The sequence below is a fragment of the Colobus angolensis genome, unplaced genomic scaffold, assembly GCF_000951035.1.
Source record: "Colobus angolensis palliatus isolate OR3802 unplaced genomic scaffold, Cang.pa_1.0 Scaffold623, whole genome shotgun sequence".
Taxonomy (NCBI): Eukaryota; Metazoa; Chordata; class Mammalia; order Primates; family Cercopithecidae; genus Colobus; species Colobus angolensis.
Window position 1 is genome coordinate 224,537 of NW_012119855.1, and position 25,956 is coordinate 250,492.

The window sequence follows — 25,956 nt, forward strand, 5'->3', positions numbered from 1 at the left end:
GGCAGTAATATGCCTACATGTGGTTTCCCCATGTAGTCAGGGCTTCCTCAGAACATGGCTGAATTCCAAGAGTAAGCATCCTAAGAGGAAGAGGCAGGAAAAGCTGTATTGTCTTTTCTAACCTAGCCTTATCCAAAATACTAAGAATGAGTCACTAAGGTGGGCCTTTATTACAAAGAGAGGGCAATTAGACTATCATTTGATGGGAAGGTCAAATAATTTGTGGACATGTTCTACCACATACAGAATCAGAAGTTAATAACTCCTCTCCTTCAGCCTCTTTTATTGCCAATTAACTATTTCCCAGCCTGCTTAACTACCTCTCCTGCCCCACCGTGATGGAACTGGTATGCCTCATAAAACACCTGAAGTTGTTCAAGGCTATGATGTTAAATAAGCACCCAGTACACCGTCCACCAACTTCCTCCCACTTTGTTTCTGCTTATTTTTTTTTTGATGTCATACATACCATATCACCCTTAGCTTTTCAAAAAAGCAATATATTGGCCGCGCATGCCCGTAATCCCAGCACTTTGGGAAGCTGAGGTGGGCAGATCACTTGAGGCCAAGAGTTCAAGACCAGCCTGGACGACATGATGAAACCCCATCTCTACTAAAAAAATAAAAATTAGCTGGGTGTAGTGGCATGCCTTTAGTTCCTGCTGCTCAGGAGACTGAGGCACAAGAATTGCTGGAACCCAGGAAGTGGAGGTTGCAGTGAGCTGAGATCATACCACTGCACTCCAACCTGGGCAAGAGAGCGAGACTCACACAGTATAGTATGTTCAAATGAACCTTGGAAAAGATTAAGATGTGTTCACGGCTGGTTCCATTTTACTAACACACTAACACACAGTACAGATACACATTACACCTATTACACACCCTGCTCCTGGGGGTGAGGGAGTTGGATTGAATCTCTAGTAAAGAACTAAACTTTCTGGGGGAATAATGAAACCATACCTTATAAAGTCTAATGCTCCTCTTCTACCGAAGCCAGCTGAATGTGCCCAGACAATGCAACATTCTTTGCTACTTATACAGAATCAGAATGTGTGAAACACCCCCGTTTCCAGGATTTAGTAGGTCACCATCTATTAGATCACAGTGGAGAGTCTTTAAAAAGGATCATACTAAGTCTCAGATTCTATAGTTGCCCGCAGGTTGTACTGAATTTTAGGTACAGATTAATCAAAAGAACTTAAGAGTACAGTGGGGAGGAAAAGGAGGAGATGCTGCACTGCTGAACACCAGCTTTGAGGAGCTGAAATGGCGATGCCTGTTGCCTAGCAACCTTTACTCTTAAGGCGCACTTGCCTGCTTGAGAGAGAGATCCTTTTCAACAGTTGTAATGCAAACATTAATGAGTCAACTGGGTAATGGGGTAACAAAGGTAGGGACCCAAATGATTTTCCACTAACTGAAATCAGAGCCTCTCCTCCAAAAGATTAATTAAAAGACAATGAACACCCAAACCAAGCTGAAGTTTTATTTAAAATGTAAAAGAAATGTTCCCCCAAAATGCTGGTGAATAAAGCAAAAGGATACGATACAGTGCTCTCTTCCTACAAATTAGCCAGCCTATCCAAGTACAGGGCAATATACAGTACTTAATGCTGGTAGAATTTCACAGTGGTTTAGTGTTAAAGATTATCTGTGCCTAGGTTATGAAGAGATTCTCAGTGTGTGATGTTTAGTTCAGGGTTTACACCTTACTGGGCATGAACAAGAGCCCCTGCTCCTTGGCCATAGCCAAATCCCTTGGGCCCAAAGTTCTTTGCATAGCATCCTATAAAGGAAAAGGGAGGAAGGATAGTTAGTGCAAGTCCATTAAACTTTGCTAACACTGCTGAAGACCCACTCAATAAACCCCCATAAATTAAACAAACTGCTGTGTAAAATGGCTCAACTTCTTTACGATGTTAAATAGGTCATGTACTAAATATATTAAAGCTATAAAGACAAGTCCACACATTCTGGCTCCATAGTGTTCAGCGTAGTCTTGCTAAGTTGCAAGCATGAGTCAGGCCAGGTAAGGTATGTATTTGTCTATTTTCTTCCATATACTTACGCTTTGCTCAAGAGATGAAGGCAAAAGATGGCTATTTGTAGTGTTTTTTTTTTTATCTAGGGGGAGTTTTAGATGATCAGGAACTTAAGATTTTTATCTGTGGTTCTCTGTCATCTATAAGCATCTTGGGATATTTTATTTTCAAATAGTGGCACCCCTTTCTGTTTTTTTTTTTTTTTTTTTTTTTTGAAAAACCAGTGACATTTCATTAAATAAGAACCAGTGTGGGATACTCATAGGGACAGCAGTAACTGAAATTAATTTTACCTTTACAATAGATTTCACCTTCTTTTTCAGTCAGAGTTGTTGATTCAAGACTCTTCCCACACTTTGCACATCGGAAACAGTTTTTGTGCCAGGGCTGGAAGAGATGAATGTGTCAGCATGTTTGAGGTCTGTTTCCTACAGTTCAATTAGATGTGTGGCAAGAAGTGGCTCAAAATGATCACCCCAAAGCAAACTCCTGACTTCTGTGGTTCAGCTCCAATGAGAAGGCTGAAACCAGACCTCAGTATCTGCACTCCTGATCACCCACAGAAAGGCTGTTTCCCTAAGAGCAGCCTCAGTCCTAAGCACAAGCCCAGTCTGCTCCTTTAAAGAGACCATCTTCTATCTGGCCAAGAATAGCGCAGCTCAAAGAGGTTAGCTGGTAACTTTTCCAAATTCATACACTGAATTCGCATCAGGTGTCCTGACTCGGATTCCTGCTTTTTTCACTATATTGAATAACCTGGAGATTCCCTTAGAGTCTGGCCTTTTAAAGTTTAACCTTCAGGAGTGCCCCCTATGAAAACAAGTTCTTTTAAACATAAAAGTGACTTGTCAAATAAGGGAATCACTTCAAAAAAGTTAGTAATTCTGATGGAAGTGCATTTAAAGAAAAGTTTCATATAGGACACTGATTTATAAGACATAACCCAAGCAAGAAATGTGGAAGGGTTAGGGGGAGAAAAGAAGCAGAGAGGATCCATTTGCTGTTATTAATTCGAAATAGCACTTTACCTTTCCAGCTCCAATTATCTTCTCGGCAGCATATACAGAATCCCCGCATCTGGAACACTTCTCGGCACCTCCATATTTCTGAGCAAATTTAGAAGTGTTTGGATTTGTTGTAGGCCTGTGAGGCTGAACACTTGTGGAAAGAGGGAAAAAAAGTAGGCAAGAGTTTCCACAGGGCGCTTTTGAGTACACAAGGCAGGAACAATGGAACTCTGGGACTTAACCGCTATATTGCCTCAAAGCTGGAGGCCTTCGCAGCCCAGGACAGGGGAGGGAATAAAGAAGAAATGACTCAGGTGCCAGCCAGAGTTACTGCTTGAACCTATCTATGGGCTCATTTGTTATTACAAAAACCAGACAGGGACCCAAACTTAAAGATCTGTCCCTCTGAGTCTAAACGGAATTCATTTAATCCTCAGTGTTGGCCTCTCAACTAAGCAGTTATATTATGGTTTATTAAAACTTACCAGAGCATATATTTTTACTTCAGAATATCACTGGAATCATAGCTAACTTTTTACTTCACAAGAGTTGGAAAAATCACTGTTAAGCAGTTTAAAAATTCCACAAATAGGTAATTTGACTTTGGTCTATAACTAAGAAAGTTAAGCATGTTTTATAGATTATTTAGTCTCCCCGTATATCTTGAATAAAGGAAAGTGTGAACAGCCAACTTTCTTCATGGAAAAATATTTTGGAAATTTTTATTATTACTATGCGATTTGTTTATCTTTCATTGTTCTCTGATAAGGGTGGTAGTTCTGTCACTATTTACAGGTCACTGAGTAAACCATAGTTCTTGCTATCAGCAGGAACTGTTTCCATGCAGTAAGGTGTACCTAGTATGTGCAGAATACCCTCGGGCTTTGAGAAGACTTTTTTTTTTTTTTGAGACGGAGTCTCGCTCTTGCCCAGGCTGGAGTGCAGTGGCGCGATCTCGGTTCACTGCAAATTCCACCTCGCAGGTTCACGCCATTCTCCTGCCTCAACCTCCCGAGTAGCTGGGACTACAGGAGCCTGCCATCACGCCTAGCTAATTTTTTTGTATTTTTTGGTGGAGGCGGGGTTTCATCATGTTAGCCAGGATGGGAGAAGACTTTTTTTTTTTTAAGCCCTTTTAGAACCTTATAAATTAGCTGAGCAGATAAGATGACAGCACTCCACAACTGCTAATTTTTCCTACTGGAAAAACAATGTCTTCCTAGCACTTTGGGGGGCCAATGTAGAAGGATAACTTGAACTCAGGAGTCTGAGGCCAGCCTGGGCAACATAACAAGGCCCTGTCTATATTGAATAAAAAATAATAATAATAATAATAAATAAAGGAGGGTTCACTGGTCTTTGTACTTTGAATTTTAAAAGGTTTTCAATAAAACCTTTAGAACACAAAATTAGATGTAACAAGATGGAAAAGGAGAGCAGAGCAAGTAAAACAAATTTTAATAAAGATAAAAAGGTAAGCTGGGCATCATGGCCCAGAAACTCTGAGGGGGAAGAAGCTCAAAGAACACAGAGGTGAGCCTCAATATAGTACATACTGCAGTTGGAAGAGAACAGATTTTGGAACCAAATGGACATTGGTTCAAATCCTGGCTCTCTCACTTATTTGTGTGACCTGACTCTTAGTGTCATCTATAAAACGGACAAAGTATCTATACCTCAGAGTTACTCTGAGGATTATACAGAATGAAGATAAATGTTCAACAGACAACAGGGACTCAATACATGGTAATCATTATTTTAGCCAAGCCAAGCACGACGTTTCATTCAGGTCATAAGGTTTGGAGTTAGACTAGGTTAAGTTCCAGGCTCTACAATTAACTAACAGTGTGACTTTGGGCAAAGTTTTTACTTAATTTTTCTTGTCTTCATTTGTTCTGAAGAAAGAGAGGATGCCCTCTGCTGTAGGGCTGTTGTGAGGATTACACGAGTTAACATATGCTAATGCTGCACAGTGACTGGCACGGTTTATGGTCTTGTCCAAGGGCCATTTTGTTGGACTATTACACCAATTTTGGACTTTTCAATATAAAATGGATGTGAAAATGTTAAGTTCAAAGAGTAGAATCAATTGGGTTAAAAATAGGAATTAAGAGGAAATTCCAGATTGGGCACAGTGGCTCATCCCTGTAATCCCAGAACTTTGGGAGGCCGAGGTAAGTGGATCACTTGAGGCCAGGAGTTCGAGACGAGCCTGGCCAATATGGTGAAACCCCACCTCTACAAAAAATACAAAAATTAGTCAGGCGTGGTGGTGCACGCCTGTAATCCCAGCTACTCAGGAGGCTGAGACAAGAGAATCACTTGAACCTGGGACGCAGAGGTTGCAGTGAGCTGAGACTGCACCAGTGCACTCCAGCTTGGGTGACAGAGACTCTGTCACAAAAAAAAAAAGTGTGTGTGGGGGGGAATTCTAAACAAGGAAGTTATTTAACCTGAATATGAAATACTAAGTGAACTTTAACAAATTTAGCACCTTGATATGTTAGCACCAAAGCCTTTCAAGCTTAATACTACTCTCTCAAATAATCAAAAACAAGAAATAATTTCCATTTTTAAGTTAGAGAAAAATGATTTCTTGATGAAAAATGTTTACATAGAAGGAGGGACTGACGAATTAGCATTGACTGCTTACACTGCACATGAGAAATGCCTCTCATGATTCACACAGCACATTTCTCTACCATTTAATTTCATGACATCCGGTCTCCAAGGTGCTGCGAAATAAAAGTAAATATAAATCACTTGCTTTTGAGAACAGGACTCCTTGATACAGCTTGGAATGCTATAAAGCCAGGAACAGAAATCACTGGAATTATTAATAAGAACTTTGTTAGGTCCAAAACTGTCAATATTTTGAACTTAAAGAATAGTCACTAGTTTACATTAGAAAATCAGAGTCCCATTTTATTTACTTAGTTTCAACTAAAGATCTGGAGACTCCCAGGTTCCTGTTCAGCAAGCGGCACTAACTGTCGCAACTCATTTCTGAAGGTAACCAACAGTCTCCCAACTCACCTCTCTGGCTTGATGCCCAGCCTCTCGCCACGGTCCATGTTAAGCGTGCCAGCGCCCTGGCCGTAACCGTAGCCTTTTGGCCCATATTTCTTTCCGTAGCAGGATTTGCAGTAGATCTCTTCATCGTGAATTGCCACTGTTGTGCTATCTAAATTTTTCCTGCAAACCACTGCAGGAGAAAAAGTTAGACTTTACACATGTTCCAAAGACGCCTTTTTCCTTAGAACAATGGTGGCACACACATGGCCTACAAATGGTAAAGGCTGAGGCTCCCTCACATTCCTGGTTTATCCTGTGGCTTCCCAAAAGCCATGAGACAGCATCTGGACCGGCCAGCTGCATTTGAGGATTATTTACATTCCTCCACAGATATGACAGTTGCTTCAGAAATGTATCAGAATATAACATCCAGAAGCCTCAAGCTTTATTTACTTTTAGTTTGTTTCATTTATTTTGTATTCCCTTTTCTATGGTGCCGATCAAACTTTTACTATGATTTCCCTTTCTGGGAGATGATATTAAGGTAGCAAAGTTTCAGAGGTGGCTATAAATTACTTAAACAAAAGGAATAAAACACCACCTTGCTCCCAACCTTCAACACTCTTAATCTTTTCAGCCTTGTCTTACCAAGTACTGTTAAATCACAACCTAACAAAGAACAGAAGGGTAGCTCGGTGCCTTGGGGGACTTGCCTCTGTATCCTTTCCTCCCCAGTAGGCACCCCCTGGGATAAAAATAGTTTTAAATCCTGAATTCTAGTTTTCATCACTAGTCTAGACTGGCAAGAAGTATCACCCTTTCCTCTCCCCAGCAGCTTCTCCAGCAGTGATGAGCCTGTCTGAAAATCGTCAAGTGCTTTAAAGTCTGCATTTGTTTTCCCTTCTGTCCCAAAGGAGAATGCATTCTTTCTTGATGGATCTCTTGCCACAGGACATTTCCACGTGTCCCACTTCATAAAACTGCCAAATGTCATCATGTTTCATCCAGACATTATTTCACTTTCTAAAACTTCAATTAAGCTTAACAAAAAAGTAAATTGTGAGGAAACTCACTGGTAGCACAATCTGGCAGCTGGAAATCAAAGATCAGAATTTCTCCCCCTTATTTAAAAGGCAATCGTATGATGATGCAGAGTAGAATGATGGTTATCAGAGGCTTAGAAGGGTACGGTGTCGGGAGGGAAGTGGGGAGAGTTAATGGGTATACAAATATAGTTAAATAGAATGAATAAGATTTAGTATTTGATAGCACAACAGGATGATTACAGTCAACAATCATTCACTGTACATTTAAAAATAAGAGAGTATAACTGGAATGTTGGTAACAAGAAAATAATGCTTGAGGTGACAGATACCTCATTTAAGATGATGTGATTAACATACATTGTATGACTGTAGCAAAATACCTCATGTACCCCATAAATATATATACCTACTATGTACCCATAAAAATTAAAAGTAAGAAAAATAAAAGGGGGGACTTGAATAAAAGGAAGGAGAACAAGGCCAGGCAAGTGGCTGACGCCTATAATCCCACCACTTTGGGAGGCTGAGGCAGGCGGATCACGAGGTCAGGAGATCGAGACCATCCTGGCTAAGACAGTGAAACCCCATCTCTACTAAAAAGACAAAAAATTAGCAGGGCGTGGTGGTGGGCGCCGGTAGTCCCAGCTACTTGGCAGGCTGAGGCAGGAGAATGGCGTGAACCCGGGAGGCGGAGCTTGCAGTGAGCCAAGATCGCGCCACTGCACTCCAGCCTGGGCGACAGAGCGAGATTCCACTTAAAAAAAAAAAAACTAAAAACAACAAAAAAAGGAGGACAAAACGAAGGACAGCAAAGAGGAAGGGAGGGAAGGAGAACTAGCTGGCTGGTTTAAAATAGAGTTAAATTTTGAAGGTTCTATTATCTTAAAGTCTTCTATGGTAGCATGAAATGACATCTACTCTGGAATCTAACTGTTGAGGCTCAAATGCTGAAATACAAAATACTAAAGATAACTATATCTTAAACCATACTTAAGCTAACACCATGCACTGTTGAAGGACAACTACCCTTAACAGACAGAATAAATGTAAATAAATGTAAAAACTGTTTTGAAAAACCTGTATGAACCAAAACAAGTGTAGGCATATGAAAATGTTACTATATAACCACCCCTTTCTTCCCCAGTCCTCATCCCTGTTCTCTGCAGTAAAATTCTCATAGGTCTGCAAACTACTCTGAATTATTTCCTTAAAAGGCTTTAGTCAGCAGAGACAAATATTAGAAAGGATTGGTAGAAATGACCAGTAAAGAACTTGACATTTAGTAAAACAAATGTCAACAGCATACACGTATGTGTTGTTTTATTATGGTGTAGACATTGTGGCTTAACCTAGACACATGAAACTGAGAGCAATTTCTAAAGTATTTGCATTCTGTTTCCATACTTTCTTGGTTACAAGCCTGCTGAAAAATAGATTCCTTTTTTAAAAAAGTAACTTCTAAAAGAAATGATTAAACCAAGTCTTCTGAGGAACAGTAGCATAATTATTATGGAGGCATACACAGGAAACATTCCTATGTAGTATTCTTATTTTTTTGTAACTGCAACTTTCTGTTGTCTGCTTCTGGTTGTCTGCAAAGCAGTTATGCTATTAAAGAGGTCCAGATACCTTGAATGCTGGCTCCAATGAGGTACAAGGACAATTCAAATTTGAGAAAAGAAGTCTTTTCCTGATGATTATTTCTCAACGTAATCAATTTTTAACCTATGGTTTTCTGTAGGAATTTTCCCTGTACAATACTATTGATAAGGCAAACATCTGTCTGTATGGGTGGGTTTATCTGACATAATCATTCACTGAAGAAAATTCTGTCATTAAATCAGAAGATGATTAATGATGTGCTTTCTTAAGCTGCTACTGTACAGTTCTAAAACTGAAGACTTTGTTGTCATTAAAGGGAACCTGAGAAAGAGAAAGGTGGGCTGGACGATGAACAATTCATTTACTCAAAAATGGGAGCTAAGCGCTTGCAATGTGCCAGAAACCGTGCTAGGTGCCAGACCGCATAAGCGACACGCAGCTCTCAGTGAGGTGGTGGAGACAGATGTGTTAACAAAGTAAGGGCCAAAACAGAGGCCAAGAGCTATGGGGACACAAAGGGAGGCTGTGTGTCTTGGGCCACCCCTCCTGTCTTCGCTGCTAGCCTCGGCATTTACAACATCTAAGACGACTGGTAAAAACCATTCGTGCTTTCAAAATGATCTTTGTTTGCAAAACCACAATTTTTCCTTAAATAGGCATATTGAAGCTTTGTACATACAGATTCCGTCAGAGGTGGAGCACGGGGAGCTACTTACTGCAGAGAAAGCAGCAGCGGTGGAAGCTCCTGCCATCACACTGCACCTCTTCTGCGTGGTACACGGTCCTCCCGCAGGCCCCACACTTGTTTCCACCTCCCCAGACAGGCATTCTGAAGGAATAAAGGCTTCATTAGAATGTCCCTGTGCTGGTCGTAAGGCTCCCTAGAGGGCTGTTTAAGCCCAGGGACAGCTGCAGATTTTTGTTTCTTTATGAACCTCTCTAACCACATCTTTCAAAGACCTGCGTTCCTCCAAAATAACCTCGTCTCCTCTCCCAAATCACAACTCTTACATTAGGAAACTGGCTTTGTCGTGCACAAGATTTTTTTTTTCCTGCCAGACAAAGGACCTGCATTCAATACAACAGTACAGGTCACCAGGAACAAAACAAACTATGCCATTAGACTCCACAGGAGTTAAGAAAGAAGCGTGGGGAGGGGAAAGGCAAGCTTTGTCCCCCTCCCTAACATGCCCATTTTTAATAAACATTTTTTTAAAACTCAGCTGAAGATCTTACCCTTGGGTGGAGGTCTTAATTACATGTTTATAATGCACTGTGACAACACTAAATTCTTAACATTTAACATATATAAGCTATGACACGCTTTCTAGGGAAGAAAGTGTGTTGCCCTGCAAGAACAAGTTTTACATTTGTTTGCTGAAATTACATGATTGTAGCGTAAATAGCTGTGTCTGTGACTCATACAACTGCATGCACGGAGCCTTTGCTGTAACCACAACAAACGCCCATCCAGATGGCTCTGGCTTAAGTTTCTATGCTTCACTAACCCCAAGGCCCACTAGTCCAGCCAACAGTTGGGTTTTCCTCTTTGACTAGTCAGTCAGGCCATACAGAATGTGCCACAAGTTCCCTTCTACCAATTGAACTGTTTGCTGAGCATGCAGGAATAGCCTCTGAACAGTATGGCCTGCTGTAAAGGGCAAGCTGGAAGTACAGATCCTAGGCTGTCTTGCTGTCATGTAGTGCCAACATTTTCTCATCTCCCTTCTCAACAAATTGGTCTGCCTCGACCACTTTAAAATGCCTGGTTCTGGCCGGGCATGGTGGCTCATGCCTGTAATCCCAACATTTTGGGAGGCCAAGGTGGGTGGATCACCTGAGGTCAGGAATTTGAGACCAGCCTGACCAACACAGTGAAACCATGTCTCTACTAAATTTAAAAAAAAAACGAAAAACATTAGCCAGGTGCGGTGGCGGATGACTGCAATCCCAGCTACTTGGGAGGCTGAGGCAGGAGAATTGCTCGAACCAGGAAGTGGAGGTTGCATTGAGCCAAGATTACACCACTGCACTCCAGCCTGGGTGATAGAGTGAGACTGACAAAAAAAAAAAAAAAGCCTGGTTCTGAATGGCCAGCTTCCTCAGATGCCTTAACCAATATAGAAAGTCGTCCGGCTAAGAAGGCATGTTATGTCTGTCCTACCCTGAGTGGTATCTAAAAACACAAGCGATTAATTCCCCTTTCCCTGTCATCCTTTTCGGGCTTCCTTCTGTAGAGTGACATTTGCAGCCCTTGCCTGTTAAGTCTCCTTAGATAGGTTGCTTGCCTCTCTAGGAAACAGGTGGCTAATAAGGCCGAGGCCTCTTACTAACCTAAACCTGGCTAGAAAGAGAATGGAAACAGAGTGCTGCTAAGTAGAAAAGACTAAATTTAGAGTCTCCAATCCTTAAAATCGAAAGGGATGTGGGGAATTCTCATCCTACCCCATTAAGGTGATCCAGAACCTGACAATTTCCTGAACGCAAAGATGAGGCCTTTCCAAAAGAAAGATTAATGGAGCTGATCACCGCAGTGGAAAACTTTCCAGCACTCAGTATTCTCTTGCCTCTCTTCTGGTGATACCTTCCCTAGACTGTCTTCTGGAAAAGCAGCCATCTCTTTCTTAGACCGTGTGGTTTAGAGAAGTGCTTATTAAAATGTGGTCTCCTGGTGATGGATGGGCCACTCTTCTTGTTACCAATTTGAGACAAAATTCAGGTAAGCTTTTAGAAACTTTTACGCCACAAGAACTAAGAGAAGATCAGTGAACGCATCTTGTTGAACAGAGTCATCAGTCTGTCTTGGAAATTAAAAATAACAGTCCTTTACTGATATGGTTTGGCTGTGTCCCCACCCAAGTCTCATCTGGAATTGTAGCTCCCATAATTCCCATGTGTTGTGGGAGGGACCTGGTGGGAGGTAACTGAATCCTGGGGGCGGGTCTTTTGTGTGCTGGTCTCATGATAGTGAATAAGTCTCACAAGATCTGATGGTTTTATAAAGGGGAGTTCCCCTGCACGCACTCTCTTGCCTGCTGCCATGTGAGATGTGACTTTGATCCTCATTCACCTTCTGCCACAATTGTGAGGCCTCCCTAACCATGTGGAACTGTGAGTCAATTAAACTACTTTCCTTTATAAATTACCCAGTCTCAGTTATGTCTTTATTAGCAGCGTGACAACAGACTAACACATTTACCATAGATGGTTTGAAAAGCACTGGTTTTAGATGGTATTGATTCTACCCCTATCTTCGTCTGTTTCGTGTTGCTATAACAGGATACCAGAGACCAGGTAATTTATAAAGAATAGACTGAGAATATAAAGATTTGAAGGCTGTGAAGTCCAAGATCAAGGTACGGCAGGTTTAGTGTCTGCTAAGGGCCCCACCTGTGCTGCAAAATGGTGCCTCCAATGTAGCATCCTCTGGAGGTCAGCAACACTGTACCTTACACGGCAGAAGAACAGAAGAGGGTGAACCCACTCCCACCAGGCCTTTTTATGGTGGTACTAATCCTTTCAAAAGAGTGGATCCCTCAGGACCTAAACATCTCCCATTAGGCCCAACTCCCAACGTTGTAGAATTGGGAATTGTTTTAACATGATTCTCAGAGGGGGACAAAAACACTCAAACCATAGCAATCCCCAACCCCAGGGCTGGGCATGTGACTCAGTCACGGCCAATCAGCTGTGCCTTATCTTATCCTGCATGCCTCAGTTATGAGCCAGTAAATTCCCTTCTTAAGTCATTTGGAATTGGAGCTCCTGTTCCTTAAAACAACACACACACACGCCCCTGACTGCTATGGCTTGTTATCACTAAACTGTAAGTCTGAATTTGCAAAAAGCCAACTTTTCTTAACCAGACAGGAACAAAGTCATTCCAAGGGTCCACAAATGTTACCAGGCTTACCATGAAGGCATCCACATAGGATCAGTATCTTGCAACAATAGGACATGTTTACAAGCTTTCCTTTTGTAGTTGCATAAATCTTTTATTCTCCTCCCTGAAGACAGGCACTCCATTGTTTAAATCCAGACTGAAACGTAAGCCTGGCTGTAAAACTTAAGACATAAAGCCTTGGCTCCAACAGCCTGCACTGACCTGTGTCTGTAGTACAGTTAGTGACACTGACTTTGCCCCTTGCCTCCAAAGTTACCTGTATTCTGAATGCTCATGGATGCAACAGCCATCTGCTGGAAGTTCCCTCATGATTCCTGCAGAACCAAAGGCCAGAATCCAGGCCTATAGGTAATGACACTACAATTACTTATATTGGATCCCAAGTATCAACTGGTTCTTAACATACTTTGTTGTTGTCAAGGCATTTCTATTATTGAAGCATTTCTCATATTAGAAAGTGAACTGTTAATACCAACTTGGTATTTTTCATTTCACACATATTTACTTTGGAGCAATCACCAGTAAGGAGCCAGATTGCTATCACGACTGAGGTTAGACTATACTGTCTTTGAATAACACTTAAAAATACATTAAAAGGAAAACGCAATTAATAACCTTGTTATTAAACACAACTAATAACCTCTTCCATACCATTGAAGAACAGCCTGGATTTTTAAGATAGAAGGAATATCTTCCCTTTCTTTATGTAATTCAGGGTTTCTTTAAACTAACTTACTCTAAGTTAACTGCACCAGCCAAACGTGAATGTGTCAGCTTTTCAGGAAATACTTACCCAAGTTCCACAGCATTCAACTTACTGTGCAATAAGTTTCTGGTCCCTTGAGGGTGCGGACCACATCTCTGTATTCTCCACACCATCTACCAGGGTATGTGCATATATCAAAACATTACAGTTCTATCCAGTTTAAGGACTTTCCTAAGGATTTCTAAATAACCTTTTCTGTGACAGAGGGAAATGATGTAACATAAAGAGCATCCTCAGAAAGTTTCAGTTGGATTTACATTTTTTTTTTTTAAGATGGATAGGGAGCCAGGCGTGGTGGCTCATGCCTGTAATCCCAATGCTTTGGAAGGCTGAGGCAGGAGGACTGCTTGAGCCCAGGAGCTCAAGACCAGTCTGGGTAACATAAGGAGATCCTATATTACCTATATTTAAAACAAATTTAAAAAGAAATTAGCCAGGCGTGGTGGCACACATCTCTGGTCCCAGCTTCTTGGGAGGCTGAAGGGGGAGGATTGCTTATGCCAGGCATGTCAAGACTATAGTGAGCTATGATCGCACCACTGCACTCCAGCCTGGGTAACAGAGCAAGATGACCCTGTCTCAAAAAAAAAAAAAAAAACAAAAACAGTAGATGGGGATAGTTGAATATTCCTTATATTGTTCTCTACTTTGTATGCCTGAAATATTTCATAATGGAAGGGACGAGGGAGAGTAAGTAGATTGACTAGTTTAAGCACACCTGAGTTAACGCCACCGTTATCACAGCTGCGCAACCTCGGGCTTCATTTCCTCAAACTAAAAATGGGGACAGGTGGCTCTCTCCACCCACAGAAATATTGTGAAGGCAAGATAAGGTAAGCAAATGCCTTGGCAGGAACCCAGTAGCTGTCAGCTTGAAGACAAAGGGGACATCTCACTCTATCTGGCCTGCTATCAGTACTCTAGTAGGAAAACCCACCAACCAGCACCTAGAACATAGCTACAGAGCAACAAACAAGGTAAGGAAAAAACCGAGCTGATTGGTCACTATAAACCTTCCATTTTGGGGACATTAAAATGCACTCCAAAGTAAAGCAACAGTTCTACATATGGTGGTGACTGTCTAAGAAACAAAGTTCAAATTTACACTTTTAGCTTGAACCTCTAATGGACATTTCCTGAATTTGGCTGGAAGAAGTGTGATGATCTTCCATTTCTGTCGCTCTTGGCATTACTGTGCATAAATAAAAAAAAAAAGCAAGTCTTCATTTTTCTTACAAGCCTTTGGCCGCACTACTCCACTACAGCTGTCATTAATCACAGCAAACTGGATTTGCACTAAGCAAATCTGGGCTGCATGCCTTTCCCAAATCCTATGCATTCATTTACAGAATGGTAAGAACAAAAATACAATCCCACTTTACATCTGATAAAATAGGGCAAATTCTGTTTCTCAGTCTTGTTCCTTGTTTTTCAGTGTCTGAAAGAGTTCCACACTATGACTGATCCACTGTATTAGATGTTACAATGTGATTTATATCTGAACACCTATGTGCCATTTCTCCTTGCTGCCTCTCCTTAGCCTAAGATACCACCCAAAATTCATAAGACTCAACCATGGGGAAAAACTGATATAGTCTAAGTCTGAGTCATCTTATGGTATAGTTACCTCATTCTCTAGATAACTGTGGTAGGAGTTATTAAGAAATTACTTTAGGCAGATAGAGAGGAAAAGGGGTTCTTGGGAAGCTTTCCTTTTACAAAGCATCTCTGGAAAAGTTTCTTGTAAAGCCCTGGCTCCTAGAGCCAGACCGGCAACCTTTGATATGCAAATGCAGGCCATGTGGGTCATGCAAATGCCCTACCTGTGTCTGGTCACATGGCAGCCCCTACATCTTCACGTGTGTGGAACATCATGGCGCCCTGTATTTGCATATTAAAAAGCTAGGGTGTGAGGGCCAGCTTTTTCTTGGACTACGTGAATGATATGCCTGGTCAAACCAATCCCCTAAGCCCTATGTAAATCAGACATTGTCTCCTCCAGCCTCTGCAAATATACCTGGCTGGTATCCGTGGTAGGTGGGAACCTCCTCTTTGGGCTTTGGAGCCGCCCTCCCTCTGTCTCTGTACTGGGGAGCTTCTTCCTTCTGTCTTCTCCCTTCTTGCTTATTAAACTCTCCGCTCCTTAAAACCACTCCATGTGTGTCTGTGTCGTTTTATCTAAACCGGCGGGAGGACCAAGAACCCTTGTGTTCCTGCACTCATGAGAGCTGTATCATAACTGAGAGCTGACTACCTGGGCCATTCTCATACCATTAGTGCTGTATTTACTGTCTGTCTTTAGAATGGGAATGACTTGAATCTATGAAATTCAAATCTATATATTACCATTTAAAGTTTAAGTTATCTGCTCTGAAACTAAAAGTTTGGATTGAATCAGTCTATATTGTATATTTACCCAGATTCTAAATGCCTCCAGAAGCTTTGACATTTTATTACTACATGTAGGGCCTTGTTATTACACTAGAACCTGACTGTAATCCAATCTCCCCTAAAGGAGAATTTATTATAAAATACAGTCTCATCTTGAGCCACATCCAGGGGGAGTTACTTGTTAAAGAATGTAAGTTAGTAGCACTGTCCCTGGTTACAATGACTTTTTAGCAAGGCCAGGATTTGACAGCTATAGTTAATCGGAAATTAAGCTTTCAGTTGATGCCTGTTCTACAAATTTTTTCTTCTGTTACCCCAACTACCCACTTAGTCCACTTTTCTTATGGAAGTGAATACCACTGAACCAAGGATGAACTCTTCATGTCTTAGTGATCAGCTCCATACTCCATTTGGCTCCTCCTACTGAAGCCAAATCCTCAACCTGGCCTTTAAGTCAGTTTAGCTTAAGGGCAAAGTAAGAACACGTTTGGAGTCCAGGAAGTGTCATTTCTCTCATCCGTAAACTTAGGGCAACAGTACCTTTTTTAGAGAGTTAAGAACAGTACCATCTTTATAGAGTTAGAGATGAGATAATGCTTGCATAGTCAGGACTCAAATGATAGTATCAATATTTAGCAATGTTCTAACCTTTGTTATCAATACTCATCTTGCCGTACCATCTCACGTATCTATTCCTTCCTTATCCCCCAAACCCTCCCCATCAAGGCAACTGTCTTACCTCCTTTCCATCCAGCTAACTTCATTTCTGTGTCTCAAGTGATTTTTCTAGGGTAGAGGCAGCTTATAAGCACTGTAAAATGCTTTACTGTTTATGAAGCTCTCATATAAATGTATTAATTCAACAACATTTCATAAGCCATGTACTGGGCTAGGGGCTGAGGATAAATGGGTCATAAGGAAAGGCCCGTTTTGCACAGAGTTCTACTTTGGTGGTAAAAACATGTGGACAAATAATAGCAATACAATAAATGACACAGACGCATGCAAAAAGGGCTTCTGCACTGTTTACTTTCACAGGCATGATGAAACAGTCATCTTGCAGATCCACTGATAGTGGATTCCTGAAACTACGTTGAGAAAGATTCTGAAATTCAGTCCAGGTTCTACTATCAAGAGAACTGCGATTAATTATTTTTGCCATGGAAACCGCAATACACATGCCACCTTTCAGACATGCCAGATATAAAAGAAACAGTGCGGAGCTTAGAATCAGATAGACACAAGCTGGTTGAAAAAGCCAGTTATCAGCTCTGTGATCTTGGCAAAATTTCCTTAACCTCTGAGCCTTAACTTCCTCAGAGGTAACTTGGAAATGGATGAGAACTATCTTATAGGTGGTTGTAAAGATTTAATGAGATAAAGTTTGTAAAGCACCTGGCAAAGAGCCTGTACTCCACAAATGGGCGGGTTTCCTTTTCCTTTAGGAATACTTGGGGCCTGAATATACCAAGTTCAGTCAGTTAGGTCAAGGGTCCCAACCCCCAGGCCACAGACCCATAGCTGTGTTTTGTGTTCAGGCTACTTGCTACTTGTCTGTGGCCTGCTAGGAACCAGGCTGCACAGCAGGAGGTAAGTGGAGGGTTACCGCCTGAGCTCTGCTTCCTGTCAGATCGGTGGAAGCATTAGATTATCATAGGAGCGGGAATGCTATTGTGACTTGTGCAGGTAAGGTATCTAGGTTGCCCACTCCTTATGAGAATCTAATGCCTGATGATCTGAGGTGGAACAGTTTCATCTCAAAACCATCCCCCCACCATCCATGAAAAAATCATCCTCCACAAAACTGGTCCCTGGTGACAAAATGATGGGGACTGATGAGTTGGGTGACTTGCTGAGGTCACAGATCTCCAAAGAAACAAATCAGGCTCATGTTTTGATTGCAGAACCACAAGCTTTCCTCAAAAGTACCATATCTGACAGGTACAGAACATTAAGGGTTGAGACTATTTAAATGACCTGAGAATTCTCAATCCTTGAGTTACCAAATTACACACCTTCCTCTCCACCCAACTAGCAGTAAGTGATCTCTGCGCACCACTCTCACACCCAAACTGCTACTTTCAACCAAAAAGCTATTACCCCTCTCTGCTAGCCTAAATCTAACCCCACTGAAGGAACACTCTCTTCTAATCTAGTGAACACTCCTGTGTGTACCTCAGCCTCACCATTCTTACAACTTTTGAATTCTGCTACCACTCATGTCTTCAATTTAGAGTGCAGCAAAATTCGACACAGATTTGAATCACTATCTGCCAAATCCCATATTGTAATTAAAATGCAACTATGCTATAAGCTCAGTAACCCTGATCCCCAGCATCTGTGATAGCAATTCACAATCTGTGCAAAACTACAAGTTATTTAATTATTCAAACAATATTTGCATGATTTTTTCATGGAATCAGACCTAGATATATATGCTGAGACTATTGTTTATTTGCCCATTGATCGCAGGTTGTTCATTTGATCTGCTAGTTTTCTCATTTTAAAAATGGAGAAAATGCTTATTTATATAAGGCAGTTTCGAGATTAAACAATATATGCAAAACACCTAGAATAGTGTCTGCCACATGACAGGCAATAATAATTACAAATACTTCTATAAAGTTTAATATATGTTTTACGTATATTTATATTACCTCATTTAATCCTCATAACAACCTAAAGTAAGCACTACCACTATTCCCATTTTATAAGTGGGGAAACTGAGGCATCAAGCTATTAAATGACTCATAACTATGAAACCAAAATAAAATGACCAATTCAACTTAAAAATGAATACCAATAAAATTCCAATTCAAAAGTATTTCACTGATGTTTTGCTAAACTAAACCACTGGTAGCAATACGGATATAGTACTGACCTCCATGGCTATGGCATAGGTTCTTCTTTAAGCTGAGTAGTTCCTATACTGCTGTGTGCTGGATGAGGATTCGTTTCTCTGTGCTTATTTTCTTTTGGAAGTACTGTGAAATCACCATGAAGCCCTCTTTCCTATAGTGAACTGGGAAGTCATTTGGCCCTAATGAATTACATGGTGTCTGTTCTTATTAGTCAAAGACAATTAATAGTACTGTTGGCACAATGAGGTTGTAAACAAAAAAGCAAGGAACCTGATATCCTTTCCAGATCATTCACAGTATACTTCTATTAGTTCTTCCTCTGTGACTTACAACAATAAAATTTTTAACAAACAGAAACTGTGCCTGTGGTAAAAAGGAATTTGAGGAGGAAAAAATATATAAAAAAGAAATTGTGCCCAGCTTCTCCACCATCCAGACTGAGAAACATTCCCTTAAGTCAGGATTCTTAACCCAGAGTCCACAATTCCTTTTAATTCTGGGGGTTGGGCAACTTGGTACCATATACTTTATGTTATGACATTTTGAGAAGGGGTCTGGAGGCCTCACAGGAGTGCCATGATATAAAAACAGTTAGAAACCCCACCTGGGTAATCAAAGACCCAGAGGTGTCTGGGGATCCCCACCCAACAGAACCCAAGGGATGCCATGCTGGCAGTCAGGGTAAGGTGCCTTGAGGAAACCTGTGAAAATCTGCATAAAGAAAGCTGGCCTCCAGGCAATGTCTAGGAAACACTATTCAGGTGTGAGCCAACTCTCTCCTGAAGCAGACTTTCACTGATAGCCTTTTCCAACACACATTCAACCAAGTGCACAACTTTGTCTAGTTACAAGGAACCACTCCCAGGCTGGGCTGAGCTTTGTACAAGTATCAACAGGCCTCATGACAACCCTGCAAGGCATGTGCCACTACACCCATTTTATACGATGAAGTATTGAGGCCAAAAAGTAATTTGCCCAAGGGCATCAAACCAATGGGTACTGGAGTTGAGGTGTGAATTTGGTCCTGCCTGGCTTCGTTCCTGTCCCTTTCAGCCATGCCTCCTCTCCCATAGTGGGCTCCCTTTTGGGGTTCATTTGATTCACCTCACTTTTGACAAAGAAGAAAAATTAGAGACCCAGATCACTACTGCAATTTAGTGTCAGAGTTGCCTCTGGACTCAAGCTTCTAAAACTCCTGATTTTGCAATTTCATCAGGGCAGGCCTCCAGCAAGAACTGCTTTCAGCACAGTACTTAGCATATACCAGTATCAATCAATATTTGTTAAATACATTCGGAGAAATGCATTAAAAATGTATGATACAAACTTTAGATCAAATCTGCAAATATCTATTGTATGAGTCAAATTATATTTTTGTTCCCTATAATCACAACCTTATTCTTTCCTTCCTTCTTTCATTCAATTGTCCAAGGCACCCAAGAAAGCACTGTGAGTTTCAAAGACTCATGTGACGCAGGTCTGGTCTTAAAGGTAACACAGCACCAAAAGAGCAAAGAAAACTACAATGCAGAGGAGAAAGGACCCAGAGAAATACTGACAAAGTATCAGTGACAATGGACGAGAGCGATGACCCCAGGAGTATTGGGGGAGACCATTTAGCACTTCACAACATCCTTTGTAGGTTGGCATGCAGTTCTGAAATTATGTTGGATTCTCTCTTTCAAAATCTATCACCCAACTCTTTCTTGAAAAACGGGAGTCAAAGTACAGCTAACTTTGTGGCTGTCCTATTTGAATTCTTGGCATTTTATAAGTAGAGTTTTAAAACAGGTTAATTGGAAAAGTCAAGAACTAAATACGACGATTTTCACTGCCCGGGTTAAAAAATTACCAACCGCCCCCGCCAAAAAAAAAAAAAAAAAATCTGTATCGAAAAGCATTTATAAAGGGAAAATGTGCTTGGTTTGCAGACTGCAAATAAAAGAAGTTAAACATTTTGGGTAGCCATTTAAATAAACATCGTTTAACAAATGTCCCGGTTTAGAAGGGGGAAAGGGATCCGCCGGTTTAGAAAGCCCGCCCCCCGCCCCCAGGGGGTGCCTACGTGGAGCTCCTGAATCTGGCTCTGGAGAACCCAGAATGTGATTCTCAGGACCTGTCGCATAATTTCACAACCAAGCATTCTTGCATTCTTCTTTGTACCTGAATCGTAGAAAGTTCTGGAAAAAGCTAGGAGTGAGCGACTGACATTTCCCTGCTGTTCTTTCGACATAGAGTGGTTCGGTGCTTGGTGGGCAGGCACCACCAAACAATGGGGCCGCTAGGAGCCGGGTACGGCGGCAGGAGCAGTACCCTGGGCTCGCGGGGGATGTAGAAGCCCCATTCCACCCCTAGGGGACCGAACCCGGTAAGGTCGCCCTCGGTCTCACCACACTCCGGGCAGAGGGGGCCCTGAGACTCAGACCCCCACCCCAGAGAGAACCTGCCGCTGGACGAGGGGACCCACGGCTGCCAAGAGGCGGATTAGCAGAAACGCGAAACTCACGACCCGCCTCTCCCCCAGAGAAACCAGCATGGAGAAACTAAAGGTCACGTAAGATTATTTACCTGCCCCGCGGGCCTGGATCCCAGCGCACCGCCTGGGCGGCCTCAGGGACAAGGGCAGGTGTGTTTGAGGGATAAGAGAGAGAAAATCTGGGGCGCAGGGGTGAGGAGGCTGGCAGGGGCACAAATGCAGACCGGGATGGGGATGTCGGAGGAGACCGGGGCGCGCCGGCCGGGCGACAGCAGGACCCCAGGAGGCGGTGAAACCCCCTGCAACTCCCGCCCTGGGGTTGGCAGCGCCGCGGAACCGCCCCACCGCCCCTACTCACTTGAGTCGGAGGCGGGAGCACGTACCGCAGGCGGAGCTAGCGAGGCTGAGGTGGAGGTAGGGTCCACGAAGTCCCAGATGCGAGGCGAAGCGCGCGCCGGTGCCTTTTAAAGAGCGCCCGGTGGGCGTGGCCTGTGTCCGCCCCGCCTTCCTCCCGGCCCCGCCCCGCCCCGCCAGCCGGATTCCCGGAGCCGCTTGCCGGGCTGGGGCGTGTAGCGGGCTGGCTGCCCTCGGCCCGGCTCCGGGCTAGCCACCAGGAGACAAAAGGCAGGAGGCCCGCCTCTTCCTGCAGCTTCCCGCCCGCCCAGCATCTTCCCACGTCCCGGGACCGCTCCCTCCCAAAGGGACCCGGCAGTTCCAAAAGCCACTGGGACTTGGAGAGGGACTTCCTTCCCCTCCAGGGAGGCCCTGCGGCGGGACGGTCCCGCCGGGAAGTGGCCCTCGCCGCCCTGCGTCGGACCTCTCCACTGTCTTCGCGGAGACAGAAGGGGCGGGAGGCTCCAGCAGTAAAAAGTCAGCCAAACGGGGCTTTCCGCCACCTCCCCCCTTGTCCTTGTCAGTAGACTCAACGTGATTAACTTCCCTAGTTAACGCATATACTCTCGTCCGATTTCCAGCTTCTGGGAATCCACAACTTTCTTATTCTTAAAGAGCAAAATTCCTCATCTAGACTAAATAAATGACGTTACGAAAACGCCCCATTCCCAAAGTGTTTCGCTCTTCCCCTCCACCAGGGCACGGCACGCGATGCTGAGGGGGAAGAAACCTAAACCCAGGCAGAAATCCCGGGCGCCACGGGGCCCTGCGTTTCTATGTGTTGATGTCAGAAAAGCAAAAGGGTACCGTGACATCCGAAGGGACCTAATGCCTAAGATACAGGATGATTTATTGTTTTAGATGAAAAGGAAAATAAACAATGCAATCTCTATCTGGTTCATATTCTAGGCCTCCTCATGACCTCTCCTGCCAGAAGCAATGATCCCAGGGAATTGATACTTGCGGAGTGGGGAGTTCAAAAAAGGCAGTGAACAAAACCCCCTCATGCCATAAATGCCTTTTCCTCCTCTGGTCCAGAGTTTCTCATCCTCCACACCATTGACCTCTTGGGCTGGATAATTCTTTATTGTAGGGGGCTGTCCTGTGCATTGTAGGAGGCTTCCACGCACTAGATGCCAGTTGCACCCTGCCCCCGACGTTGTGACAATCAAAAAGTCTCTGGACATTGCCAAATGCCCTCTTAGGGAGACAGCAGGGGGCACATATCCGCATAACAACGTACAGAACCGACTTATAAGATTATTATTGTTTTATTTTATATGCTGGGGCCAATCCAGGATAAACTCATTATAGCTGCCTTGTTCTCTGTCCATCAAGAACTGTCCAAAAACACATAGTGGTGATTGACATCTCCTGATACTGTGGCAGGAGTCTGGAAAGCATTCTTGCCTGCTGTGAGCTTTTCTAAATATGGACAATCTTTATTTCCATGATATCAGCTAGTGTAAGTGACTTAACTTATGGGCCAACAGGAAAATTCAGTCCCTCAGATTCTACATTTGCTTTAGCTCAGCTGCTTACAGTATTTATTTTTTCTTGTGTAAGTTTGCCTAGTGCTTCTACTGAATGAAACTGTATCAGTGAGTCTCACTGCAGCACTGGATTTTAGCAAGCCACTGCCCTTTCTCTCCTACCCTGAGCTCTTCTCAATGCCTCTTTATGGAAGGGGACTCCCAGACCTGAGGTGTTTCTGTCAAGCTCATGCTGTCCCGAATTTCCAGAGCCATATCTTACCATTTGAAATTGGGCTTGTTGGCCGGGTGTGGTGGCTCATGCCAGTAATCCCAGCTACTTGGAAGCTGAGGCAGGAGAATCACTTGAACCTGGGAGGTGGAGGTTTCAGTGAGCAGCAATCGTGGCAGTGCACTCCAGCCCGGGTGACACAGGGAGACTCCGTCTCAAAAAAACAAAGCAAAACAGAAAGAGAAATGGGGCTTGTTTCTGATCTAAAAGTATTTCTGCTATCTGTCCCTGTATGTATTTGCCTCCGTATATTTCACAGTGAGTCTGCGGATGATATGCAACATGTGATTTTGAACAAATCTGTATTTGTATTTATCAACTTTTAACAAATATTTATTTCTCTTTTCTTTAAACATCTATTTAAACTGTTGACTCTTTTAGTTGTGAACATGAAGAAATTATTTAAGAGTTTTTAGACAGAGTGGTGCAAAAGAAAGAGTATGGGCTTTGGAATCAAACACGCATGATTTCAACATACAGCTCTGCCACCTATCAGTTTTGTAAGCTTGGGCTAAGTACTTGACCTCTGTGCATCTGTTTCTTTATCTGTAAAAAGATAATTCTACACACTTTGTAGTGCTGTTATGGGGATTAAATCGGATGATGTATGTAAAATGCCAAACATAGCACCTGGCACATGGTAAATACTGAATAATTGATGGTTGTTATGTTAAGCAAAGATATCTTGATGTCCTTATTGCCTCTCAAGAAAGAAATAGAAATTGTGCTTTACTAAGTACTCATGTTGCCTTCTTGAGGGCTTGATATTAAGAAGGTATGAAGTGTTTTCCAAAACAATTAAGAATCTCCAGTAGGAAGCATCTGCGCGCCTGCAGGAGGCTAGTGGGAGAATTGTGTTCTCATGGAGAAGGATGAACCCTTAAGTCCACATGGTCTTAGTCCGTTTGACCCCTTCGACTTTGTAATAGGCAGAATTGAAGGTTAAAGGTGTCCAGCAGGCTGTTTCTTTTTCCACTCAAAATGTGTATTATATTTGTAACAACTCCATTCTCTGGAGTTCATCAACCAATTTCAAATCAAAGCCCTCTCTCAAGGTCACTGACCTAAGGCAAGTTGAACCAAGGTTGTTGCCTTTTGTCATGACCTTCTGCTTCAAACATAGATTTTTAAAATATTTTTATTATTTTTATTTCATGCCCCCCCTTTTTTTTTAACAAAACTCTGAATCAGATGAATGTGAATTTAAACACAAAGCCTCTTTATTTTAGGGCAAGGCTTTCTTCCTAGAAGGCAAGAAGGCTATAGTGAAGAGGAATATTTTATTATAATGATTTTAGTATGAAATAAAGGGAAAAAATTTGCACTTTGCTAATGTACACATTTAATAACACAAAAAGAAGCAGTTTTTCTACCTTATTTCTTAGCTAAGATTTAGCAGCAGTGGTGGGAATTAAAAATTACTCATACTTAACCCTAATATTCTGTGATGTATTATCTGACAGAGAAAAGAATAATATAAGTTATATATGCTTAAATGTTGGAAGGTAGATTAGAGTATCTTATTTTTGATGTTTGTCATAGTTGCTTTTTTTTAACTTGCCATAAACTCCTACTTTCTTATACTTGCTTCATTTCCTAACTCTCTTTCTGCAGTAGGTACTATTTTCATTCAGTGCTATTATCTTCTATTATGATGTTATTATGGTATTCTATCCATCTTATCTTAATCCCTTAATTCCTTTATTTCACTTTTCTCCCTCTTTTTCAGCTGGTAACATCACCTTCTTCTCCTTCATTCACATTCACAGCCACTCACCAACATTTCCTCAACCTTCCTCCACTTTGCCTCGAAGCTTCCACGTTTTCTCCTATGTTTGTACTTGCTGACCCTGATCTTGGAGGAGCAAATAGTTCTCCCACACCCTACCAACAGTGTCCACTCTGCCTAGGCTTTTGATCCATGTCTTTGGCATTTTTTAGTTATACAGTCATGTGCCACTTAATGATGGGAACAGGTTCTAAGAAATGCATCATGAGACAATTTCACCATTGTGCAAACATTGTACAGTATACTTACACAAACCTATACCATATAGCCTATGATATATAGCCTGTTGCTCATGGGCTGCAAACCTGTACAGCATGTGACTGTACTGAACACCACAGGCAATGGCAACACAATAGTATTTGTGTATCTAAATGTATCTAAATATAGAAAAGGTACAGCAAAAAGACAGTATTGTAGTGTTACAGGACCACCCTCATATTTGTAATCCGTTGTTGATTAAAATTGTTATGCAGCACTTGACTGTACTCCCTTGCTCTTCAATTTCTGTCTCTATTGCTTTCTTTCTTTTCAAATGACAAAAATTCTGTTCACTCTGTATTTTTAAAAGCTGACGGCCGGGCGCGGTGGCTCAAGCCTGTAATCCCAGCACTTTGGGAGGCCGAGACGGGCGGATCACGAGGTCAGGAGATTGAGACCATCCTGGGTAACACGGTGAAACCCCGTCTCTACTAAAAAATACAAAAAAAAAAACAAAAACAAAAAAACGAGCCGGGCGAGGTGGCGGGCGCCTGTAGTCCCAGCTACTGGGGAGGCTGAGGCAGGAGAATGGCGTCAACCCGGGAGGCGGGGCTTGCAGTGAGCTGAGATGCGGCCACTGCACTCCAGCCTGGGCTACAGAGCGAGACTCCGTCTCAAAAAAAAAAAAAAGCTGACATA

At 42.4% G+C, this 25,956-nt stretch overlaps 1 protein-coding gene across 4 annotated transcripts; it reads right to left on the bottom strand.

The window, feature by feature from the left end:
- Positions 1-1,476: 1,476 nt before the first annotated feature.
- Positions 1,477-21,574, bottom strand: CSRP2 (cysteine and glycine-rich protein 2). Of its 4 annotated transcripts, XM_011963755.1 has the most exons (7): positions 21,472-21,544; positions 9,432-9,544; positions 6,089-6,257; positions 5,706-5,855; positions 3,074-3,203; positions 2,339-2,432; positions 1,477-1,789 (listed from the first exon to the last, which is right to left on the bottom strand). In XM_011963755.1, the coding sequence occupies exons 2-7, from the start codon at positions 9,541-9,543 to the stop codon at positions 1,713-1,715; spliced, it is 732 nt and encodes a 243-aa protein (XP_011819145.1). In that variant the 5' UTR covers position 9,544; positions 21,472-21,544; the 3' UTR covers positions 1,477-1,712. The 4 variants fall into 4 exon arrangements, with proteins under 4 accessions (XP_011819145.1, XP_011819148.1, XP_011819147.1 ...); XM_011963758.1 differs by lacking the exon at positions 5,706-5,855 and having other exon boundaries at positions 21,497-21,574; XM_011963757.1 differs by lacking the exon at positions 5,706-5,855 and having other exon boundaries at positions 21,472-21,570.
- Positions 21,575-25,956: the final 4,382 nt, after the last annotated feature.

Bases quoted from the DNA above. Each gene is read 5' to 3' on its own strand.
- CSRP2 (XM_011963755.1), bottom strand. From the start codon at position 9,543: ATGCCTGTCTGGGGAGGTGGAAACAAGTGTGGGGCCTGCGGGAGGACC. The intron at 5,856-6,088 runs GTGAGTTGGGAG...CTGGCTTTATAG, and splicing joins CTGGGCATCAAGCCAGAGAG to CATTCCAAGCTGTATCAAGG. The intron at 2,433-3,073 runs GTAAAGTGCTAT...CATCTCTTCCAG, and splicing joins AGATAATTGGAGCTGGAAAG to CCCTGGCACAAAAACTGTTT.